The 21,461-nt window shown below is 36.8% G+C and overlaps 2 protein-coding genes, 1 long non-coding RNA gene and 1 pseudogene across 5 annotated transcripts; all 4 read right to left on the reverse strand.

Annotated features, from left to right (window-relative positions):
• Positions 1-1,107: 1,107 nt before the first annotated feature.
• LOC103319203 (13S globulin basic chain-like) lies at positions 1,108-2,346 on the reverse strand. The gene is given in 3 exon segments (XM_008220725.3): positions 1,108-1,451; positions 1,710-1,727; positions 1,729-2,346. Coding segments are annotated over 3 exon segments (714 nt in total). The 5' UTR covers positions 2,295-2,346; the 3' UTR covers positions 1,108-1,321.
• A 2,708-nt stretch (positions 2,347-5,054) lies between these two features.
• On the reverse strand, positions 5,055-9,076 carry LOC103319074 (putative 3-hydroxyisobutyrate dehydrogenase-like 2, mitochondrial). 3 transcript variants are annotated; one of them, XR_016124113.1, is made up of 3 exons: positions 7,927-9,076; positions 5,976-6,088; positions 5,363-5,882 (listed from the first exon to the last, which is right to left on the reverse strand). XR_016124113.1 is itself a non-coding variant. In XM_089045883.1 (2 exons), the coding sequence occupies exon 1, from the start codon at positions 8,875-8,877 to the stop codon at positions 7,954-7,956; it is 924 nt and encodes a 307-aa protein (XP_088902009.1). In that variant the 5' UTR covers positions 8,878-9,076; the 3' UTR covers positions 5,055-5,344; positions 7,927-7,953. The 3 variants fall into 3 exon arrangements, 2 of the variants coding, with proteins under 2 accessions (XP_088902009.1, XP_008218789.2); XM_089045883.1 differs by lacking the exons at positions 5,363-5,882; positions 5,976-6,088 and adding an exon at positions 5,055-5,344; XM_008220567.3 differs by lacking the exon at positions 5,976-6,088.
• A 4,840-nt stretch (positions 9,077-13,916) lies between these two features.
• LOC103319205 (putative 3-hydroxyisobutyrate dehydrogenase-like 3, mitochondrial pseudogene) lies at positions 13,917-14,717 on the reverse strand (annotated as a pseudogene).
• A 702-nt stretch (positions 14,718-15,419) lies between these two features.
• Positions 15,420-16,128, reverse strand: LOC148919395 (uncharacterized). The gene is made up of 2 exons (XR_016124318.1): positions 15,744-16,128; positions 15,420-15,657 (listed from the first exon to the last, which is right to left on the reverse strand). It is a non-coding gene; the product is annotated as an uncharacterized LOC148919395 (long non-coding RNA).
• Positions 16,129-21,461: the final 5,333 nt, after the last annotated feature.

The following is a 21,461-nucleotide window of genomic DNA, read 5'->3' on the forward strand; positions in this document are numbered from 1 at the left end:
CGACTTTGACAGAGATATCCGTAGTTGGTAATTTTGTGTTTTCCCTTGCGTTTCAATTGTCATCTTTGTAGACCCCATGAGCTTTTGTGAGTTCAGATTTGTTCTAACACTCGAGTTAAATGAAATTCAAATCTTGTTAGGGGTGTATTTTAATGTGTTAGTGTCTACAAAATATCAAGAATCAAATCGTACACACGACAAAGTAGAAAATCTGACAAACTACATGTGTACTACGGCACTGCTCAGCCATCATCACCGATCAAACTGTCCTCTATGATATCGATAAGAAAGGAGAGGTCCCACTCCCCAACCCCCCTCCTAATCTCAAAACCCTAGGGAAATGTGCGTGAAGACCATGACAACGAAAAAAAAGGTGGTCTAGTTTGGTGTGAATTGTATGAATCACATACAGAGAAGAAAGGAGAGGTCCCACTCCCCCAAAACACCAAAATTAGAGTCTGTAGGAATCAAAATGAACTCATCCAAAGAAAATATGAAGTACAATAATTTTGAGTCACTGTTCTTTCAGCTTATTTGTGTTTATCTAGCCTACCTTAGTTTGGGCGCTTGTGATCTGTCATCTGTTTGTATTCTAATTTGTATCTTTATGATTTAAGGAAGAAAAAAAGAGATAGATCCGTGCCCACTTACACTTATTTAGAGTTAGTAGGTGACTGGCATTTTAGAGGTCAATAAAATAAACTATGAAATGAAATTCATTTAAATAAGGTGGCCCACCATAATAACTCTGCACATTCTCTCTCTTATAATAACTTTGTTGTGTTCTCATTTAATCTACTTTCAATTCTTCCAAAAAAAAAAGTGTTAATATAATATTGTCACCAACAAAAAAAAATGTTATTAATTTTTTTAAAATTCAAAATTGGTCTCTTTTTAAAGGTCTTTTTGAAATTATTTTAATTGTATAATTCTTATCGTGATGAACTTTATTCATTTTATTTTATTTAATTATTTAAAACTTTATTTTAAAAAGTATAGTTTTTAATTTGTAAGCTATTGAACTATACCACTGCAAGTGAAATTGAGACCATTGATTTGCAATGGGGCAAATAGACCATTGATTTGAAACTGAGACCATTGACTTTTTATTTAGTACATGTGATAATTTAAATTATAGGAGAATGAGGATTTCTCATACACACACACACTACCAAGGTGTCATGGGGATTCAAACATGAAACCATTGATTTGCAATGGGGTAAATAGACTTATTAAATCAGTAAAAACTGATACATCACATAAAAGAGAGGACTGAAATCTTGCAGTGATTATTGGAGGTAATTAATTAGATGATAATTGATCAGATCTTTCTAATCCTTGACCTGAGAAGATCCTGCAACTCTGGAGTTATTTTAAGGGATATTTGTAACATTTCTGGTGATAATGCCACCAATGCTGATGTCTTCCCAGCTAAGTCTTCTAGGACACGCCTGCAAAAATAAGGGCAATTATTCATAAAATAAACTATTTAAAAAAAACAATTATTGCTCCCCACAAGAAAGGTCTTGAGCTCGAGTGCTGTTATTCGTGTAGTGTGTATAAGTATATTATTGACCCTCTCAATAGGAAATGTCTTAAAAATAAACAATTCTTGCTGTACATAATATTATTGTACATGCACATTGAATATTGTTTAGCAAAAATGAAGTCTTGAAATTAAGTATTCTATATGATCGTCTTCTGCTTACTGGGAACTTGTGAGGACTTTCCAATCCATTTTCCCCTGCAAGTTTAGCCACCATGAAGAAGCTTGGAACCACAAGCAAATCACCAGCTTTGACTTCCAAGGCCAGTTTGCCATTAAGACCCACAATTTGAATCTGCCCACTCCCTCCAGCAACATAACCTACTTGAACTGTAGCATCAGTTGTGTAAGTTGGGGAGCTAATTGCATTGGCTTCAAGCTTTATCAGGCTTGCACTTAACCCAGCCTCTTTGAGAAATGGAAACTCCTTCTCAGTCAATGTTGTTGCACTGGTGATTTTGTGGACTGGTTTGTGGGTGGAGTTTTCACTGGGCTTGGGCATTTTGGTATTCTCATCTTCACCCACCTTGATGATCAAAACCCCAGTCTGGCTTTTGGTGATTTTGTATGCTTCATCTTTGGTAATGTTGTAAGCCTTGCTCACAAACTCAGTTGAGAAGCCTCCAAGCAAACTTAGGGTTCCAGTTATAAGGAAATAGGTGAATTGACCAGGAATATAGGCTGTGGCAGTTTCACTTCTTTTCTCACATCCCATTAAATTGTAAAGGCTTAGATCGTACAAAGACATTCAAGTGATCTGTGTTATGTACAATGGTACCAATATTTCAGAGTAGAAGTGCTTTTTATAAAAGCACTCCCAAACAGCCCTTAAAGATAGTAATCTAAATTTTCTGTATTTTTGGTGGCTACAAATATGCACCCACTTTCTTATGGTTTAAAAAAACACCCTCTACTAGTGGTTAGGTTCCTACTCCTGCTTGCAGTTTAGCGGGTAAGGCTACTCAGTTAGACCGACGACCGAGCCCGTATGTGTAGAGAAACTCGCCTAATCCCCAATGACATTGCCCCTTTTTTGTACTAGTTAAGCTTCCTATCAATAAAATCCTTTCGCTATTCTCTCAAAAAAACAAACAAACAAACACACATTGAACTATTGAAAACACGATGAATGATGGACCACTGAAATGATTCAGACCCAAAAAAAAGAAAGAAAAAAAGAAGAAGAAGAAGATGGACCACTTAAATTTTTATTTATTTTTTATTTTTTGCAAGAAGTTTAAAATTAGAAGTACTCAACAAAGTACCCTTGCACTGGAAATCATGTATTTGAACCATCTTCCAATATCGCTTGTATAAAATTTTAAAAAATATTTGTTAGGACCACAGTATCGGCGATAATATCGTTTTTTTTGGGTCCCGATATTTTCAGGACATTCCATTTATATTTTGTCAATTTATCGATAATATCCTCGATAATATCGCCGAAATATCGGGACCAATATTTTCGTTCAAATTCAATATGAAATGGTCAATATATCGGGATATTATCGATAATATTGATAATATCGCGATATGAAACCAAAAAAGATAGAAAAATATTGAAAAGCCTCACCTTGCGCGCAGAGGGATTTGAACCCCCTCCCTTTCTCATCAAAGCCAGCTTCTTCTCTTTAAAAATATTGATAATATCGCGATATATACCATCAACTTGTAATATTTATAAGGTCTTTAAAAATTGTCTGCAAGCTAATATTATCTAAGATAAATTTTCATAATAAAAAAATTCCCTAAGAATAAATTTAAGCATGTATTTAATGTTATTTATTATTTTATAATGGAGTAGTATTTTGTTGTTGTTATATATTATGGAGTTTTATTATTTTATAATGGAGTAGTATTTTGTTGTTGTTATATATTATGGAGTTTTATTATTATTCACTTTGAGTTTTAATATTGTTCATTATATGTGATACTAAGTTTGAATTTTAATAGGAATTATTTCTATGTGGTACTGAGTTACTCATACATTTTATCTTTGTTTTTTTGGTTAAGCTCATATATTTTATCATATGTATCAAGTGTAATATATTGAAGTACATTATTATAACTAAAAAATTATGGTGTGTTTAATTTTCTTTCATTAATTACTACATATTTTCTAAAGTCACAGTGTTTGTCAGGTCGCTACATAATCAACTTAAATCACTCAAACCCACCATGCCATGCATTTCCTTCCAATTTTTTGTAATAAAATAATAGACAATTGACTAAGTAAACATCCTCTAAAATTTCAATAAAAATTTCCAAGTTTTTCTCATAATTTCTGTGATTTTTATTCAATTTTTATCGATGTCGATATTTTTTCGATATTTCCATCGATATATCCGTGTTTTTGGACCACCGATATTTCCGAAACTCCCGATATTTTAGACCTTGGTTAGGACCATCACCAAATCGATCCTCCTGTATCCCATTTGTTATGTTTGCTTGGACTTGATGCAGCCGACCTAGGAACACAGCTAGCACTTGAAGACAGGTTCAACATGTTTTTCAGCTGTGGCTCCATTTGGTTCACGGAACGGAATGGATTTGAAGGTGAAGTCATTGAAAACCATGCATATACGACGAGTGAGCTATGGCCACCAATTCCAATTCTACTGCTAATCTCACCGACTGCCACATACGCACATTCCAATTCTGAATTTGTCATTTTATGCATGTTTCCTCGTTTCTCTAGAAAACAGGTGAGCAAACTAGACGGGGCAAGCAAGTAAACTGCCATTTGAAAACCTTACTAATGACACGTGGGTGTCTCATTCAATCCGCACAAAATGTCTCATTCAATATGAAGAATTCTTCACCACTACGTGTATTTCCTTGTCTAAGTTTTCCCACTACTATAGGAATCAAAATAATAATGCAACGTACGCACTCCAGGGCTACTTAAATAATAGCCTGGCAGACCCAAAATTTTATAAAGAAAGGGATAGGGAATGTTTTGTGAATGTGTTCCAGGGAAATCCAATTCTAATGGTTTTAATGTGTAACTATACATGAAACACTTGTCTTGATTCGTTTACATTTTTTTTTAAAAAAAAAAAAAAAGGAAAGGGAAATTTCAATTCATGACTTATTATAATATTGAGAAGAGAAATATTATTAGAATACGAGCTAGTTCGTGCAACTTATTTACATACTTTAATACTTCTTGTATACATACATATCAACAAACGCTTTCAGAAGATACAATTTTTATTAAAATTGGACATGTTGGATGAAGATGATGATATTTTATAATGTTTTATACCCTTAACTTTCATATTATGAAATTAAGGGTTATGTTTACTCCAAAAATCTCCCAAGCCCTAGAATGAGGCCAAGTATATGTATACTTAAATTATAACCTGCCTCTCAAATTGTGTGTGAAAAATATAGTTTTCTTATAGGTGTTACTTTTTTTTAGTAGAAGCAATAGTATATAAAATAGAGGAGAAGGAAGGTTCTCCCACACATTACCATGGTGCCACGCACGGGAGTTGAACCTGAAACCAAGTGAACTCTTTTTTCTTTTTTTCTTTTTGAGTCCGAATCAAATTCCATAAAAGCACAATCAAGGGAAAGGAAGGAAACAAAGCAAAGAGGCCAGCAAGCCCCAAGCAAAACAAAGTTACAAACAAGAAGCACGAGAAAGTTCAAACTAAACTACAAAAACAGCAGCCATTGCTTCCTTCACCCTTCATTCGACCACACAGCACCAGCCGGAGGGCATCCGAGACAAGAATAAACCAGAGACGGTGGTGGCCAGCCAGCCCAACTTTACAGTTCCACCTCTCCCATCTTTACGAATGCAAATAATTCAGATAATAAGCATGCAACAACCACACATTTTGGTAATCATTTTTCAAATTTATACATTAAGATTATTAGAACCTAGAATAAAACATACATAACTCTTGCTATAATATCACTCATTAGAACTCTAGCTACTTAGGAAAATCGTTTTCAAACAGGACCAAAAAAAAGAAAAATTAAAAGATGATATGCAGCAACTTCATCCTTGCCCTTATCTTCCTCTTCTTCTTCGTCCTCGCCTTCAACTTCTTTTTCGTCTGCATCTTCTTTTCTTTCTTCTCTCTGACAATGTTATTCAATTTTTATTTTTAGTAAACGTTTTTGCTATAATGTCTTTCTTTGAGAGCATCACGAAAGACCCATCCTTCCTCAATGACTCTATTGAAGTCAACTTTCTTGTTGTATTATCTTTTCTTGGGCCTCCTTCCTTTCAGCCATGGCAACCATTTTCTTAATGTAATAGTTAAATCTCTCAGTAGAAGATAGAGGGAGTGGATGATCTTCTAATTGCCTAAAACAAAACCTTAATTCACAAGAAAAAAGAAAAGAAGTAATCAATAAAAATTCAGAAGGAAAAAAAAAACCCAAACTTGACAAAAGATATAGCTTTCCTTACCCCCGTGTTTTACCACGGATCATGTCCAAAATGTGAGATGACTTTAAGAGTTTTGTCGAATTTTCATGGACGCCGCTAAATCTTTACCGGACTCTGAGATTCTTGACGAATCTCTGCGGATAATCACTCCCATAAAAAATTTAAAGTCTGCCCTATAGGCAGGTAAAAGTGTGATCTCGAGGATTAATAAAAAAAGGATCTATAATTTAGAGATGGTTACTTCCTAGTCATTGTGGATATTGAAATGTATATGGTGAAATGGCAAAAAGCCAACCTTGCACCATTCCACTCCAGCAAGTCAATGAACTTAATAATACCCCTTCAGAGATGATATAAAAAAAAACCCCATTAACAACATTATTATTGTTTCAGAAAACAACAGTTAGGAAATAAAAAATTGTAATTATTGTGTCTTTAGGGTGAAATTTTTTCCTTTCCCCATTCTCCAACTCCTCCTCTTCATCTGCAACCCAAACTTGAAACTATCCACCAAAAAATACCCAAACTGGAAACAGAAGGAAAGTAGGACAAACTTTTGATCAGGAGGAGTGTTCGTGGAGTTTTTATGGTTCCTATCATTTTTCTTGGAGCCTGAAGATGACATTTTTATCAAAGAGAGAAGAGAGTGCGAGCCGGGCTGAGTAAATTTCTTAAAATGGAATAGAAGAAAATGAGTTAGAGACATGGAATAGATGTTAGACACAATTTAACGCGTTGACTTAAAATGGAATAGAAGAAAATGGGTTAGGGATGGCGCAAAGTTAAAGTAAATGACCCCATAATACTGAACAGAGGACCTAGATGTATGAAATGAAAGTACAGCTGAGTCCTACATCTGGGGCTCTATCAGTTTCAGTAAAGGCTAACCACCTTTGAGGGTTATCGGAGTCAAAACTTAGGATTATTTAGAACTACAAGGACAAATTTAGAAAAAAATAACAGAGAAAAAATCCAAAATATGAGAAGAATGAAACAAGTTGGAGGCAGCTACTAAGCACCCTATAAAACTAAAACTACAAAGAAAAGTGATAGAAGTTGACACACAACCATGATCGAACAGATTTACAGGGACATTATTTGTGGCCCTTAAAAAGGAAAACGAAAAGGACAGTAATGAAAATGTGTAAAATTCTGGATACCTGCTCCTTAGCACCTCTACAAATGGCCGAGGAAGATTTACAGTTGGATATGTAAAAGTCTAGCCTACCACTGCCAGCATTCTTGGAGAACTTATCTGAATTCTTAATTTAAACTTCTGAGAGGATTTTGGCAAACACAATAGTGGTCATTCCAAATTTCCAATACCTCACAGATGATGAAACTGATGTACCGACCAGCTCATCCAATGACGAACAACAGAAATGTGAGTTGATAACTTTACAGCTTCATTTAGGTCACCAATTTAGCGATCATTCTTTTTGTATTTGGTCTATAACCCTACTTCAATTTTTAAATAATTCTTCTCATAAATTAGCCTTGGGGAACAGCATATACAGTCAACAATACCCATCTGAGGTGTGAGTAATACAAAAATCAAAAGCGTGCAAAGAAAACTTCAGTGTGAGCAAAAAGGTGCATCCCATAGCAACCATAAATCTCTAGAGAGGTCAGTAGTACTTTCAAAATATTTTCCGTCAGACTCAGAAGCCAAGTTTCTTTACGAGTCTACTGGTTATTTCATTACAAATTCTAGGTTCCAAGAGAGATTATAAATGACGTTTTACAAATCATTAGGAGAAACCAAAAACAAAAAAATGAAGCAATCAACATATTTGATAACGATGTCTATTATCAATATTAATGTACAACAAACCGTTTTAAAATTCTATACATTATAACAGGCAGCGCTACAGAAGCCAATATTATAAAGCTAGCAAGCACCTTAATAGCAATCGACAATAGTAACTTTGCCAAATGAACAAATAAGCACACTCATAACCATTTATCACACCTTTCAAATTGAGCTAACCATTTCATCTCACTTTCCATTGAGCCTCTCTATGACAGTGATAAGACCTTGACCGCCAAGCTTCCCATCCCCATTAGCCACCATGGCAGAAAACAACTGCTTGCACAATGCAGCACCAGGCAACACCGCCACCCTCCCCTCCTCATTCTCCTCCACAACATCCACACCCATCCCCAAATCCTTCACCATATACTCAGCAAACCCACCAGGCCTGAAGTCCCTCCCTATAATCCTATCCCCAAACAACTCCATCACCATCGACCCAGCTGCCCCGCCCCTCACCGCCTCCATAAACTGCTGCACATCCAACCCGGACCGCTCGGCAAACACCAACCCTTCGCTCAACCCCACCAAATTCCCCCCCACCACAATCTGGTTCGCAATCTTGCAGTTTTGGCCGGAGCCCGCAGGACCCACGTAAGTAACCTTCCCCAAAACATCAAACAATGGGGCCAACCACTCGACCACGGAAGCATCACCGCCGGCAAGTATGGCGAGTTTGCCTTCTCTAGCGCCAATGTCACCCCCAGACACTGGCGCATCGACAGTCCAGCAATCTTTGGTGCGCGCAGCATTGAAAATCTCGCGGGCAAGGGCTGGATGACTGCTTGTCATGTCGACGGAGACCGAGTTTGGGCGTAGGCCCCAGAGAAGGCCGGTTTCTGGGTCGAGGATATTTGATCGAACATCTGGTGGGTGTCCCACCATTGTGAAGACGACGTCGCTCAGTTGAGCGAGTTGAAATGGGGAATCGGCCAGTTGGGCACCTTGGGATTGGAGGGGATGAGCTTTTGAAGGAGTGCGAGCGTAGATGGTGAGGGAGTAGCCGGCTGAGAGAAGGCGGGAGGCCATGGCAGCTCCCATGACGCCTATGCCAATCCAGCCTATGCGGGTTTGGGAAGGAGAAATGGGGTTTGGGTAAGGAGTTCCCATCAGTGTCCTGAAGAAGATGGTTGCTGAGAAAGGAAGCTGGATGTCTGGTGGTGAATGAATTCACTTCAAAATTGAAAGAGCCTCGTAGCTAAGAAGGCTAATGGGAAATCACTGCAAAGTCTAACTAAAAAGTTTTTGGTTCATATGATTTTGTCTTTTTGGAAATGAACGCAACTTCCACTTTTTAGACTACCAAATAAAAATGACTTTCTAAAAATAATGATAATTGTTGGCAATACTATTAATTTCAGGAGAAAATTTGAAAAAAAACGGCGTATAGCCGCCCGGCTATACTATACCGCTATGCTATATAATTTGGGAAAACAATTAAGGGACGCTTTGGAAAAAGCAAAAGGAGAGAGAAATTTTTTAAAAGAAGCCAAAATGGACAAAATTGCCCTTATTTATTTTTGGATTTTCTAAGGAATCTTTACATTTGCATGTCTTTGATTTGAAAGTTGAGAGGTTTTTCTGTCTTTTTTGAAAACGTTTTTGCTTTTTCCAAAAGTGAAATTTTTTATGATTAAAACCTAAATTTACTAAAAATTAATCAAACACGGAGTATAGCCGCACGGCTATCCTATTAATTTGAGTAAATCTTTTAAAAAGGAGTCTAGCTAGCTTTAAAAAGTGCATCAACTTATGTAAGCAAATGCACATGAAATAGTATAGCCGCGCGGCTGTACTATTGTTGGGCAAAAATGGACAAAAAATTGTATAGCCGCGCGGCTAGACTATTAAGTCCATGAGAAAATTAAAAAAGGGGGGACTATCGGCGTCCAGCTATACTTTTAACTCGAATAAAAATTATAAAAAACACGGAGTATAGTCGATCCTATACTCTTAAATTTAATGAGAAAATTTTAAGAAGGAGTATAGCCGATTGGCTATACTATTTATTTAAAAATAGAACAAAAATTAGTACATGCGATCATTTAAATACAGGAGGATGTGAGGTTTCTCACATACACACACACACTACCAAGATGTCATGGAAGTTGAAACTTAAGACCATTGATTTGCAATGGGGCAAATAGACTTTTATTTAAATCAGTAAAAAACTGATACATCACATAAAAGAGAGGACTGAAATCTTGCAGTGATTATTGGAGGTAATTAATTAGATGATAAGTGACCAGATCTTTCTAATCCTTGACCTGAGAAGATCCTGCGACTCTGGAGGGATATTTGTAACATTTCTTGTGATGATGCCACCAATGCTGATGTCTTCTCAGCTAAGTCTTAGAGCAACTCCACCCATTTGCCCTTAGCCATGGCAAGGGGGGGAGCTAGGCAGCCACTATTCACGTAAATAGTGGTTGCCCTTGCAAATCAGAATTTTGTGTTTCCACCCGTTGCCCTTGCTAAGGGCAGTTACTATTCATTTTTTTGTTTTATTCACAACTTTTTTTACCTCAATAATTAATTTGGATAATATTTTCGGATAAGATTTACGGGTTCCTACGTGTCAAGACTATTTATAATCGAATAAAATTTCGGGATAAGATTTTTAGGTTCAAATTTCGGATGATTTTCAAAATTCAAATTTCGGATGAATTTCAAAATTCAAAATTCAGATAAATTTGGGTTCAACGCTCAAATTTTGGATGAAACATCTTCCATGGTGCTCCACGCCCCTCCGGTTTCAATAGAAGAAGCCATAAAAATAAGAAATAAAATTGCAAGGTGAAAGAGATGAAAATGTTGAGTGAAGAGTGAAGAGTGAAGAAAATGTTGAGTGAAGAGTGAAAAAAATGTTGAGTAATTGTAGAAGTAGAATAAAATGTATGAGAATTAGTGTTGAAAGTGAAGGGTATTTATAGGAAAAAAAATCAGAATTTTTTAGTATTTTTTTTAAAACAATTTCAATTTTTTTTCATAATTTTATTGCTGGAAAATTTCCAGCCGTTGGATGAAGGTTGTGGAATCAAATCGGAGTGCTAGAGGCGTGCCACGTGGCTTCCAGCCGTTGGGCTTGTGGTTCAAATTTTTTTACCGTTGCATTGCACTCGCCAACGGTAAAAAATTTGATTATCGCGTCGACTGACGTCACCCCCACCTTTGGACCTCGGCGGAACTTGCCTTCGGGCCAGCCCGGGTTGGTGGGTCCCACACCCCGGGCTTGGGCTGCTCGCGGGAATGCAAATTTTTTTCTTTCCCTAGCCTCAGTGGGCTCATCGCTGGAGGTGCTCTTATAGGACAGGCCTGCAAAAATAAGGGCAATTATTCATAAAATAAACTAAAACAAAAAAAACACAATTATTGCTTCCCGCTAGAAAGGTCTTTGAGTTCAAGTGTTACTATTTGTGTAGTGTGTATGAGTATGTTATCGACCCTTTCTCAATAGGAAAGGTCCAAAAAATAAACAATTCTTGCTGTACATAATATTGTACATGCATATTGAACATTGTTTATAAAAAATGAAGCCTTCTAAGCCTTTGCATCTAGTTTACCAGTATGTGTTGGATTGGTACAATGCTTGTAAACCAATTGTAGGCACTCTTGGAGCACATTGTGGTTTAGCTCTAATGGAAAACTCCCAGACCTAGTGCATGTAAAATTAACACATATGGAAGTAGAAACAATGCCATTGGCTTTAGTGGTGCTGGAGGATTATTACGTGATGCTACTAGTGCTTGGATCCATGGCTTTACTGTGAATCTGGGTGCAAGTACAATACAATCCTTGAGGCTGAATTATGAGGTATCTTTTTGGGGCTTCGTTTGGCTTGGGATGCTGGCTTTTGTGATATGGAGAATGAATGCGACTCTAGTGCTACTATAACTCTTTTATCTTCACCTACTGTTCCAACTCACTCTTTTTACAGATCATTTCTTGCTGTAAAATGAAGATTCGTGAACCCTGGTGTTGTGCAATTAAGCATATCTACCACAAACAAAATGTAGCTGTAGATGCTTTGGCTACCAGAAGTTATAATCTTGGCCCTGGTCTCCATGTCTATGATGAGGTGCCTTACTTCTTTGAAGATATTCCCACTGCAGGTGCTAGGGGTGGTGTGAGGCCTCGTTCTTTTATTCTGTAATTTGTTTGGCTTTGTGCTTTTAGCCCCACTTACCGAAAATAAAATAAAATTAAAGGCCCATTCAAGATCTTTTTCACTGCGTTTTCTGTTTTCAAATCCAGAAAACACATCGAGAATGCGTTCGGTGAACTATTTCCCAAAAACACAGAAAATGACTTTTGAAAACAAAATCAACATTTTGCCTTAGAGAACAAAGAGCTTAATGATTTAAATATTAGAATGAACAAAGAGAAGTGCAAGGTTTAAATAAAAAATCTCTTCCAATATCACCATCACCCAATAAACAACAACACCACCCCCATACCGAATCAAACAACCATCACCACCCAATCAGTCGAACCATAACTGCCACCACCATAAACCTAGTTGAACCACCATCACTACCCAATTGAACCACCACCAACCATTACCAAATGGAACAAGAGAACGAATGGGGGTGGGTTGATGGGGTTACTTCCATGGAAAGGGGTGGGTGTGTGGCGGCATGACGAGAGAATTTGAAAAAGAGAGGAGGTGGAGTTGGGCTCGTTGGTAGTTTGTATGATGCTGAAAAGGATGATTGAAAGATGTGGTTGATGGGTGAGGTAGAATTTGCAGACACCAGATAATGAAAGAAATTTTGGGGTCTGACCAGAAAAAATAGAAAAAGGAAGAGAAGTTGGGGATATGATAAATTTAGCAAAAAACAAAGGCCAAAAGTCACTTTTGGTCTCCGTAGTTTGCACTTCAACCACTTTTGATATTATAGTTTCAATTTCGTCAATTGTGCCATTGTAGTTTCGTATTTGTAGCAATTCAAGCGCATGTTAGTGTTCTTGTGAATTTCTTTAATGATGTAAGGGCAATTTCGTCAACCCAAAATCCTTAAGCGTAAAAGCTTGTTTGAAATTCTCCCCATTTCATATTAGGGCCAGCCATCGCCGATGACCGGCGGCGTAGCCTTATTCACAAACCACTACACCAACCTTGTTTTTGTGATATTTTGACAGTTAGACAATATTTATATTAACAATCAATGATTTTAATATACATGTATATATATATATATATATATATATTTCAACATCGTTACGTGCAAAATTTGTACCAAATCTCTCATGCTTAGCTCTAGAGTTATACAAAACAAAATAGTTAGATATCAATAATGTAAACAAAAACTGTAAATAAAAACAGAAATTGCAATAAAAATGAAAAACAAAAACAAAAAAATTCATGCCAACAGCTAGTAAGAAACAGCCAAAACCAATAAAATCATATAATCAAATTAGAAACTGTATTGTAGCACCTAGTAAGCCACATTCCAAAATACACCTACTAATAAGTGAGGAACTAAAAGGCAAAACCATGATGAAAGTACTAGAAAAATCAACTTATGAAAACCAAAAAATAACTAAAAAATTCAAATAACAATTTAATCAAGAATATACATACCTCGACAATAGAAAAACTGAGCTTCACATCAAAACATAAGTACTGCAATAGAAGAATAAGATAGAAAAATGCACTGTAGTTTCTAGGAAAACCAAAATTTCTCATATTTAAGTGGGATTTTAAAACAAAAACAATATATATATCAATGATTTAAACAAAAACAATGTAGATATCAATGATGTAAACCCAAAAAAAAAAAAAAAAAAAACCTACAACTAGAGACGGTGGTGGCCGGTCAGCCCAACTAGCTACTTAGGAAAATCGTTTTCAAGCGGGACCAAAAAAAGAAAAATTAAAAGATGATATGCAGCAACTTCGTCCTTGCCCTTTACTTCCTCTTCTTCTTCGCCCTCGCCTTCAACTTCTTTTTCGTCTGCATCTTCTTTTTCTTTCTTCTCTCTGACAATTTTATACCTATTAACATATATAGGACTCAAGTAAGGTACGTAAGTGTATGTATAAAAGGAAGCTACGCAAACAAAATGAAAAGTTGAATAACGGTTCACTAGCAAGCACCTTAATTGCAATCGACAACAGTAGTTTTGCCAAATGAACAAATAATCACACCTTTCAAATTGAGCTAACCATTTCATCTCACTTTCCATTGAGCCTCTCTATGACAGTGATAAGACCTTGACCGCCAAGCTTCCCATCCCCATTAGCCACCATGCCAGAAAACAACTGCTTGCACAATGCAGCACCAGGCAACACCGCCACCCTCCCTTCCTCACTCTCCTTCTCTAGCGCCAATGTCACCTCCAGACACTGGCGCATCGACAGTCCAGCAATCTTTGGTGCGCGCAGCATTGAAAATCTCGCGGGCAAGGGCTGGATGACTGCTTGTCATGTCGACGGAGACCGAGTTTGGGCGGAGGCCCCAGAGAAGGCCGGTTTCTGGGTCGAGGATATTTGATCGAACATCTGGTGGGTGTCCCACCATTGTGAAGACGACGTCGCTGAGTTGAGCTAGTTGAAATGGGGAATCAGCGAGTTGCGCACCTTGGGATTGGAGGGGATGAGCTTTTGAAGGAGTGCGAGCGTAGATGGTGAGGGAGTAGCCGGCTGAGAGAAGGCGGGAGGCCATGGCAGCTCCCATGACGCCTATGCCAATCCAGCCTATGCGGGTTTGGGAAGGAGAAATGGGGTTAGGGTAAGGAGTTCCCATCAGTGTCCTGAAGAAGATGGTCGAGCTGAGAAAGGAAGCTGGATGTCTGGTGGTGAATGAATTCACTTCAAAATTGAAAGAGACTCGTAGCTAAGAAGGCTAATGGGAAATCACTGGAAAGTTTATCTAAAAAGTTTCTGGTTCATACGATTTGTCCTTTTTGGAAATGAACGCAACTTACACAAGGTTTTAGCCACAAAAAAAATTTCACTTTTTGAAAAAACTTTGGTTTTTTTTAAAAAAAAAACAGAAAAATTTATTAACTTTCAAATCAAAGACATACAAATGTAAATGATTTATTAGGAAATCCAAAATTAAATAGGGGCAATTTTATCCACTTTGGCTTCTTTTAAAAATTTTCTCTTTCCTTTGGTCTTTTTTAAAGTATCTCTTACAATTTTTAGACTACCAATTAAAAATGACTTTCTAAGAATAATGATAATTGTGGGCAATACTACTAATTTCTGGAGAAATTTTAAAAAACGATGTATTGCCTAGCGGCTATACTATTAATTTTTTTTTTTAAAAAAAGGACTATGGCCGAACGGCTATACTATTAATTTGGAAAAAATAATTAAACACGTAATATGAATACAATTTTTAAAAAACACACAGAGTACAGCCGCGCGGCTATAGTCTTGTAATATATTATATTTAAACAGTGTATAGCCGTCCGGATATACTATTTAACTAAAAAAGCGCAAAAAAAAACTATTAATTGGAATGATTGGACAAGAATAGTATAGCCGCGCGGCTATAATATTAATTCCTGGAGGAAGAAAAAAACTCAGTATTAATTGGAAAAATGGACCAAAATAGTATAGCCGAACGGCTGTACTATTAATTTGAATAAAATTTTTAAAAAAACACGGAGTACAGCCAGTCGGCTATACTATTGGGCTGTTGTTGTATTAAAATTTTGATAGTAAAATCTTTAAATAATACAGCTATAATATTATTTTTTTAAAACATAATAATAATTTTTTTAAAACAAAGCATTTTGTCAACTAGTCTCTCTGCCACAGTCATCTTCTTCGACCCACTCCACAGATTCGCCACCGACCCTCCCCGACAATCGACCTAAGCCCCACAGATCCGCCCTTCTCCGACCCACTCTCTCCTTCTCTTCCTCCCTCTCCCCCTACAAAATCAACCCATTAGCAACAACAGACGGTTAAATACCCTCCAAAAATCTACAATAAAAAATATTCAAGAATCAGCCTACACCTAAAAATTATTAGAAAATAACTTCCGCTGATCAGTCTTTTCACCAAACATTAATCAGTATATAAACACATGTGATCAAGAGAATCCAGTAACCAAAAAAATCAAACCAACATGAAAAGCAAGAAAGAGTAGCTGAAAGTTGGAAGTTCGGTTAGAGAGGAATTGGGGATTCTTCAAGATTCACAAACAAGTCAAATTAATTGACAAGAGGACGAACAAAAAGAGCAGCAGATCTCCCAATTTTCCCAACTCAAACCAGACAACTCTCTTTCTAATCTCTACCTCTTTCCAAACAAGGAGAGGAGGAGAAAAGGAAGAGGAAGGAGAGAAGGAAAGAGTGGGTTGGGGAAGGACGAATTTGTGGGGTTGGGTCGATGTTGGGTAGGTTCTGTTGGGGTGGGTTGGCGGCGGCGGATCTGTGGAGTGGGTAGGAGAAGGTGTCTGGGAGAGAAAATGCTTTGGTTTTTCGTTTTTGTTTATGTTTAAAATATATTTTTTTATTTAAAAAGAATATTACTGTTTATTATTTTAAAGAGTTTTTAATTATTTTTAATGACACATCAGCAAAATAGTGGATCCTGCACTTGCCACATCATCAATTTAATAGAAGACTACACGGTCAAATTAACGGAATGTGTAAATTGATCGAAACCTAAAACATTGGGTGTAAATTGATGAAATTGAAACCTCGGTGCCCATATTGAAAATGACCCCAAACCTTGAGAAGGTCTTTTGTTGTTAAAAATAAAAACACAGAGTATAGCCGACCGGCTACACTATTAATTCTGGGAGAAAATTTATTAAAAAACTGAGTATAGCCGTCCGGCTATACTGTAACTCGAAAAAAAATTTATAAAAAACACAGAGTATAACCGACCGGCTATACTATTTATTTAAAAAAAGGGGCAAAAATCGTATAGCCGCGCGGCTATACCATTAATGGGAAATAGTAGTACAGCCACTTGGCTATACTATTAATTTGAAAAAAAATTTAAAATACACGGAGTATGGCCTCACGGCTATACTATTAATTTGACAAATAAATAAAAGTATAGCCGGTCGGCTATACTATTAATTTCATTAAAATATTTTTAAAAAGGAGTATAGCCGCCCGCTAATACGATTTATATTTTAAAAAGTGGACGAAAAGAGTATAGCCGTATACTATTAATCGGAATTTAGGGTTTAGAAAAACACGTACTATAGCCGCACTGTTATACTTATTAATTTGAAAAAAAAACAAAGTAATTACAGCGCGGCTATATTAGTTATTAAAAAAAAAAATGAAACTCAATATAGCTGCACAGGCGCCTGCCTAGAACCTTGGCGGCCCTTTAAATGGATCAATTGAGTGTCACCGAAAAAAAAACAAGTGCTTTACTTTATAGTTCGATTTGAGGGACAAAATGCTAATGATGTAACGATTGGTGACTTTAATGGTGGTTTTTGCCAATGTTTAATAGACATGAATCAAATTGTCAGAAGCCCCAAACTACATGGTTGCAAAATATAATTTTCCCTAAAACTTTTTAAAGGAGGATTTATACAAAGACTACAATTGAGCAAAATGCCAAGCAAAACAGAAGCTCAATTGGGCAGCCATACACAAGACAGAGAAAAGTGGGCGCCAAAACAAAAGGAAAAATATTCCTTCGTTCCAAACAAAAGAAGCTGGTAGCCTCAGTGGGGGCAACGATAATAACTAACCCCAACCTTGTTGATCTTGTTGATCTTGTTGATGGCGGAACCACCTATGGAAATTGGAGCAACCCAAAAACAGATAAAGATTCAGAGAGAGCCCAAAAGCCCTTCTTTTGACTTCACTCAGACAGACTCAGAAGCAAAACCATATTCACCATTCGTCGTCCCTCCAACAGCAATGACGAGAGAGAGGCAGATGAGTCTGCTGGCAGCCCGGCGCTCAAGAGAGGCTGTCGTTGTGGCTGTGGACGCTGACAGGACCAAAGGAACCATGGAAGCTGTCGAGTGGGCTCTCAAGCATGTCGTTCGTCCACGAGACATCTTCCTTGTTTTGGGAGTTTTCAATGATCAACTGGCCAAGAAGAACTCTTGCTTTCCATTTAAGCTGCTAATGGACATTGTCACATCCGGTATATGTAGGTTTAAACTTGCAAACTAGGTTATGTTTAATTTCTCTGTTTGTCACGCTGTTAATATTTGTTTTAAGTTGTTTGAGATAAAATTTTTATGTTTGGCAATGATATATTCTTCTGACAGATGAAAGTTCATTATAGGAATTGATTGTTTCTATTTGTAAAAGTGCTTATCAATCAAACTTAGACCTCATCGAACATCGAGAAGAGAAATACCATTTTTTTAAAAATTCAAAAAGTTGTAGATCTAGTAGTAAAAGTTGTCAATTCAAAAAATTCCAACCCTTTTTCTGTACAACTTTGGAACACATAAAATAGAAAACGCTTTTTTCTGCACAAGATCAAAATTTGTGTAATTTTTGTTTTTCACTTGGCTGGAGGTACGTATGGTGAGTACTCTACCATTGAACCTATAATCCTATACCAAAATCTGTGTAACTTTGTTTGTGCTTTACAAGGGAAAATTGGTCCTGAAGCGAATTCTAAACCTTACATGTTATATGGCTGCCTCACTACTTACTAGATATGCTTAACCTAATACAACTTATGTCTTGCAGGGGAGAGATTAGAATTCATTGACCATGAGGAAGTGGATCCTATAGAGCTTGAAGAAGAATTTGAGAGAAAAAGAGAACAATACCGGAGTAGCCTCCAGCCTTTATATGGTCTGTGCATAAGGAATGAGGTTGGTGTTCTTTTTTCCCTTTATATGTCAGTTTTTGCAATTCCATGTAACATACTTAAAAACTTTGTGGTGTATGTGCAGGTGAGGTTAGTGCTTAAAGTTGCAGCAGGGTTTTGTCCAGCGAGAGTGGCAATGGATGAATCACAAAACCTTAATACCCGATGGATCGTATTAGACAGGTATGTCACACACTCAGGTCATCCTTAGTCCTGAAATTATATAACACAATTGAGCAAGCATTTAAGATTTTGTTCTATGCTTTACTGCAGTAGTGTTTGCATCAATCAAAATGGAATCATTAAAATGCATAACAATAAGTACCAAGTCATGATATCGTCACTCTTACAGGAACTGTCAAATTAATCTAAAAAGACAAATCAAGAACAAGAACAGAAATTAAAAACTTGAACTGGTATTGGTAGGTGATCCAGCAGACTTTATAGAACAGACTAATGATTTAAGATGGAAATTTTCTTTACTCCCCCTCCCCCCTTTGTAATTTGGGTGTCAGTGCATAATTTTCTTACTTGTAGTCTTGAAATCTCTTAAGATTTGAATTGATTCTGAGTTTTCATTTTCATTTTTTGTTCTCTCTCTTTAAATTTGAGCTGTGACTAATCTTCTTATCTTGTGCTCTTCAATGGAAAGTTTAAGTAGAGTTTGAAACTTCCTTTGTTTTTAATTTGCCCGCACACACACTCTCTCTCTCTCTCTCTCTCTGTGCTTGTTTGTTTGTTTGTTTGTTTTTCTAATTTTCGCTATTTGGTTGTCAGTCACTTCAGGAAATCTAAAGTTTTTCTAAAGGGACATGTATCATGCAATATTGCGGTAGTAAAAGGAAAAAGATTTTGCTAGCTTGATGCTATCAAACGAGCCTGAGATTTCTCCATGGAATCCTGAACCAAAGCATCCTGTGGAAGAGGACAGTGAAAGTTTCAGTATGTATCAATTAAGAAAGAAATGTGCACCCGCACCACATCCCCAGAGTCGTTGTTGCTATCCCATGTCTTGGAGAAGCGGCTTCCCTCGAGCATTTTCACATAATGAAATTGAAGCAATAACAAATGGCTTTGCTGATGACAAAATTTCAGGAGCACTGGATGGCGTAGTAGTTTATCAGGGAATATTGCAAGAAACATCTGTTTTAGTCAAGTTTTACCCAGAAACCAACAAGGGCTTGAGGTCCACACTTAAGATCCTTTCTCGGGTGTACCACCGCAATATCATGAACCTTGTTGGGTACTGCAGCACAGGTGCTTCTACATTCTTGATTTTCGACTTCCCATGTTTGGGTACTGTTGAAATGAACTTTCAAAGTAAGAATTACTCCTCCTCTAATTTAATTATAACTATCCCCACAAGGGACACTTGCTAATGCATCCTGGTTTTTCTGAAGGTTGCTGTTAATGAACTCAACAAATACAAACATGCATAGTACATATGCATTTAGCATGCAAACTTTGTATATTAATTTGTGGCATAAATTCTATGCTTGCATATAATAAATTAGACCCTTTATAAATAAATTTTTTTTTAATTAAAAAAAAAAAAAAAAAAAAACTACAAGACCGAAGGTCGTGGAATCGTTGTTCTTGCAGGTGAGGCCTCTAGGTCATACAGTTCCATACACATTGATTCTTTTGGTCAAGAATTGGAAATTGTTGTCTATGTTTGTGGAACAAGTCAATTTTAAGACATGATATCTGGAATTTATCAAAATTGATAATTAATTGATATTCTTCTTAGTTTCATGAGCCGCTTGATGTGCTCTTTTTTTCTGCCTGGTAAGACTGAACTTAACCTGTAAAACTACTCCCTCATATTCCTTTACACCTATTTATCTTATCATAGTCCAAGTACGTACACCTATTGTTACATTATCAATGAGCACTGTCTTTCACATGATAACCAATTTATTTCCCTAATTTTGTTGTTTTCTTCATGCTATCCTTATTTTGTATGCTTCCACAGAGTATTGCAATGCTCTCCCCTTCACATTCAGTTCTTCATCCTTGCGTCCTTAGATTACATGGCCTTCAGTTTTGTTCTTCAACAGAATAGAATACTCAAACTAAGATCTATCAGTTAATTCATAGGTGATGAGTTGGCTCGGAATCTGGGGTGGAGAGTGAGGTGGTCTATTGCTCTAGATATAGGCGGAAGCTTGCGCTATCTTCACGAGGAGTGTGTCGACGGACCTATTGTTCACAAATCTCTTCGTTCTAGTAGCGTTGCTCTTTCTCATGGTTACTCTGCAATGGTAAGTATATTCTGACGCTTCGCGTGCATATGTGAAAAGAAATATAGTTAAATTATGAGCCAATATATGTAAATTACAGCAAGAACGATGTGAAAAGAGATAGGCTCTTCAATTTATTGCTATATTCTAAATTTCTGCGTATGGAAGACCACCGTTTTTGGAGAAAATTTTACACCAAATTCAGTTTTGTTTCTTAGACATACTTTCGCGAGATCACACATTGAACTGGGGTACATTAATCGCACACAATTGAAATTTCTTGCTACACATAACATAATGCTCCTTAATATATTGCTGTTCTGAATTTCTTGCCTGTAACTGAATATGTGGCTTTGACCGGTACTCAAGCTTTACAACTTTACAACTGCTGAATGGCTTACGAGTGATTTCCCCCCTAATGAAGTTCTGATAGCCGAGTAAGAGAACTTCCTAATTATGTCTTACATCCTGCATAAGCATTTTTTATACGAATCGTAAACAAAGTTTAATCCATATGCTTTATGCTTCAAATGAAACGATTGATTGTTATACTGAACAATCTGCATGTAAGCTGGCATGACTGCCATGCTGTTGCCTTATGGCTTCTCATTGATCTGCTGTTTGATGTTTGATAGAAGCCCGAATTTGGAGGGAGACGAGCGCCTTTCTGTGGATGTACA

Source organism: Prunus mume, linkage group LG2, assembly GCF_029339155.1.
Source record: "Prunus mume cultivar Tortuosa linkage group LG2, ASM2933915v1, whole genome shotgun sequence".
Taxonomy (NCBI): Eukaryota; Viridiplantae; Streptophyta; class Magnoliopsida; order Rosales; family Rosaceae; genus Prunus; species Prunus mume.

What these genes read in the sequence shown, in the direction of transcription:
- LOC103319074 (XM_089045883.1), bottom strand. Translation starts at nt 8,877, where the DNA reads ATGGGAACTCCTTACCCAAACCCCATTTCTCCTTCCCAAACCCGCATA.